The 4,096-nt window shown below is 38.7% G+C and overlaps 1 protein-coding gene across 1 annotated transcript; it reads right to left on the reverse strand.

Moving 5' to 3' along the window:
- Positions 1-1,430: 1,430 nt before the first annotated feature.
- Positions 1,431-2,471, reverse strand: LOC141134063 (uncharacterized). The gene has a single exon (XM_073623648.1). It carries the CDS (start codon positions 2,469-2,471, stop codon positions 1,431-1,433), a length of 1,041 nt encoding a protein of 346 aa, XP_073479749.1.
- Positions 2,472-4,096: the final 1,625 nt, after the last annotated feature.

Consider the following 4,096-nt stretch of genomic DNA (forward strand, 5'->3'; position numbering starts at 1 on the left):
AACATTACTTCCCGGCTAAGCTAGTCGGGGCACCTAGATGCTGACCCGGAAGGGACATTGCGGACATCGCTTTATGGATCACAGCAAGAAGGAGAGTAGAGCAGACGTGTCTCCGCTCTTCTCCTTCCCCCAAGCTGCTATCCCACAAATGGGAAAGCAAAGTCCAGAAAGCATTTCGGGGGGTGCGTGTGCGGGGGCCCCAGTCCTGGGGGTGTGTGAGGAGTTTCTGTGAGCATTGTCAGTTTCACACACAATCTCGTTGGCTGCAGCCACTGGATTGTGTGTTAAACCCCCTGCTGTCAGATCTATAATATGCACGGATCTGACAGCGAAAGGGTTAAGAGGTTGCTTTTATAAAACTGGAGAGCCCAAAATCTGGTGCAGCTTCAACTTTTTTTTAGCTTTTTTTCAAAGCTAAAATGAGCGATCTGAAGTTAAAAACTGGCTACCATGCACAACTGCACCAGATTTTGCATTTTAAGCAAATCAACCCCTAAGTGTTAGGACTTTTTAATTATACAAGTGACAAAACTTGTTTCATTTTACATGTACATCATTTAGCAATGTCTAAGTCACAGGTTATAAGCAATGTAGAAAAGTACACACAGCATAGATGTATTTTTATGTTCTAACTTTTGCAGTTTTTGTATTCATGCATTTTATTGAAGCAAAAACAAATGTTCTACATGCAAGTATGAAATGTGCACTTAAATAAAGCATTGTGAATACTCTTTATCTAATTAGAGCACAAAAGCTAAAACATAGTTTGAAAAGAGTCATGTCATGTATATTCTTCAAAGCAATTCCCTCATTTGTGGCTCTTGTATTTAAATGTGATCTCCTGCTTTTAGTGACATTTTAAATTATTTTTTGGACCAACTGGGTGTAACAAACTATTTACATCACTAAGACATGCAGCTTCTCTTAGCGCTGTATAAGCTGTATGTAGCCTCATCTACATACAGCATAAAGTGCTGTGTTCTGGCAATGAGATGGGATCTTCTTGTCCCACACCAAGAACAAAAGCTTCTCAGCCATTTACAGAAAGCTTTGCATTTTCTGAAGGAATACAAAGCTTCCTCTGATTGACTGAGGTGCAGAGGTGGGCGGATGATATTAAATCCTCTGCCTCAGCCAGTCAGAGGAAGCTTTGCATTCATTCGGAAAATTCAAAGCTGCCTTTGAGTGGTTAAGCAGTGCCGATGCATATCTTAGTGAAATTAATAGTTAGTTTGGACCAGATTGCTCTAAATTAATTTTAAATTTTCAATGAAAGCTGAAGATCAGCTTTAAGCAGATATATGCAACATCTGAAATATTTATAACATTCACACTGAACTAATTGAATCGGCTTCTTTTCCTTCATGAATCCTCTGGTGTCGAGTAAGATGTGTCTTCTGTGTAAAACACTTGTCACATTCCAAACATCTTTATGGTTTTTCTCCTGTGTGAACCCTCTGGTGCATAGCAAGTGACCTCATTTCTACAAAGCACTTGTCACATTCTGAACATCTATACGGCTTCTCTCCTGTGTGAACTTTTTGGTGTTGAGTAAGATTAGATTTTTGCACAAAGCCTTTGTCACATTCTGAACACCTAAATGGCTTCTCTCCTGTGTGAATCCTCTTGTGTTGCATAAGATAAGTAATTTGTTTAAAGCATTGGTCACATTCTGAGCACATAAATGGCTTTTCTCTAGTGTGAATCCTTTGGTGTTTCTTAAGTGCAGATTTTTCAGCAAAACATTTGTCACATTCTGAACATCTATACGGCTTCTCTCCTGTGTGAACTCTTTGGTGTTGAGTAAGATAAATTTTTTGCACAAAGCTTTTATCACATTCTGAACATCTATACGGTTTCTCTCCTGTGTGAACTCTTTGGTGTTGAGTAAGATACATTTTTTGCACAAAGCATTTGTCACATTCTGAACATCTAAATGGCTTCTCTCCTGTGTGAATCTTCTTATGTTGCAAAAGATGAGTAATTTGTCTAAAGCATTGGTCACATTCTGAGCACATAAATGGCTTTTCTCCAGTGTGAATCCTTTGGTGTTGCTTAAGTTTAGATTTTTCAGAGAAACATTTGTCACATTCTGAACATCTGAATGGCTTCTCTCCTGTGTGACTCCTTTGATGAACAATAAAATTTGACTTCTTATAGAAACACATGTCACATTCTGTGCACTTAAATGTATTTTCTCCTTGGTGAATCTTCTTCTGGTGGTAAGAAAGAGATTCCGATTGTAAGAAGCTCTCGTTACATTCTGAACAACTATATGGTTTCTCTCCTGTGTGAATTCTCCAGTGTATAGTAAGACCTCCCTTTGATGAAAAACACTTATGACATTCTGAGCATCCAAATGGCTTCTCTCCTGTGTGAATTCTCTGGTGTTTAGTAAGACCTCCCTTTGATGAAAAACACTTATCACATTCTGAGCATCCAAATGGCTTCTCTCCTGTGTGACTCCTCATGTGTATAATAAATTGTGCCTTTTTTGAGAAATTCTTATCACATTTCAAACATTTAAACATGTTTTCCCTTTCTGGATCTTCTTCTGGTGGCAAAGAAATGTCTTCTCTGAAAAGCACTTGTTAAATTCTGAGTAATGAAATAGTCTTCTCTCCTGTGTTATATCTCCAATGATTACTGAGCTTTGCTGAAGGATTTCTCATGGGTCATATTGCGCTGATTAAGATCTATAGGAATATGAAAATAAATTGTTATAGAACAAATATTGAATACAGATGAATATCAATTTGGGAATAACATTATAGAGTTCTAAACCAGAATTGATTGTTTTCCAATCACAGTACAAATGTATATGCACTACATTGTCAAAAATATTGGGACGCCTGCCTTTACACACATGAACTTTAACCCCCCTGGTGGTATTCCCGAGTCTGGCTCGGGGTGAGATTTCAGTAACAAGAGCGGTAACCCCGAGCCGGACTCGGGATCGCATCGCAGGATCCATGTAGAGGTTACTTACCTTGTCCCCTGGATCCTGCGATGTCTCCCCGCTGTGATCTGCGAGCCGCCGTGTCTCGCTCGATTCACAGTGCCAAGCTCCGTTCCCTGCGAGCGTTGCGACGCACAGGGACGGAGTTCGGCGCCAAATTCAAAAAGTAAAACACACAGTATAGATACAGTATACTGTAATCTTACAGATTACAGTACTGTATCCGATAATTTCACAACCCTTTTATCCCTAGTGGTTTGTCCAGTGTCCTGCATGCAGTTTTATATTATAAAAACGGTTCTTTCTGCCAGGAAACTGGAGATTGTCCATAGCAACCAAAACCGTCCATTTACACCAAAAGTGGTTTTAGACCAGCTAGAAAACAGTGATAATAAATTAGAATCACTTGCAGAATTGAGCGATAGTGTTTTGTGGGGAGATCCGTCATCAAACACTGAAAAGTAATAACAGCGACAGTTCTGCAACTGAGCAAATTTCAGTGTTTTTTATTTGATTACATTATTGAATAATTTTTATTATTATATTATTATTTGGTATAATTATTTATTGTTATTTATTATATTATAATTTATGATTTCGTTTTTCAAACTTTAGCATACCCGGGATATCTACTAGTCTCTGGTTTGGACAGATTTAAGTGAATTATTCCTAAGAATTACAGGCCTACAATATAAAATGCCAAATTTCCATGCAAAATAATTGTACCACTCTCAGCACCTAAAATCTGAAATAATCATACCGCCAGGGAGGTTAATGGCATTTCAGTCTTATGCCCTGTACACACGGTCAGACATTGATCAGACATTCCAACAACAAAATCCATGGATTTTTTCCGACGGATGTTGGCTCAAACTTGTCTTACATATACACGGTCACACAAAGTTGTCGGTAAATCCGATCGTTCTGAACGCGGTGACGTAAAACACGTACGTCGGGACTATAAATGGGGCAGTAGCCAATAGCTTTCATCTCTTAATTTATTCTGAGCATGCGTGGTACTTTGTGCGTCAGATTTGTGTACACACGATCGGAATTTTCGACAACGGATTTTGTTGTCGGAAGATTTTATAGCAAGCTCTCAAACTTTGTGTGTCGAAAATTCCTATGGAAAATGTG

The sequence above is a fragment of the Aquarana catesbeiana genome, linkage group LG03 (assembly GCF_042186555.1).
Source record: "Aquarana catesbeiana isolate 2022-GZ linkage group LG03, ASM4218655v1, whole genome shotgun sequence".
Classification (NCBI taxonomy): domain Eukaryota; kingdom Metazoa; phylum Chordata; class Amphibia; order Anura; family Ranidae; genus Aquarana; species Aquarana catesbeiana.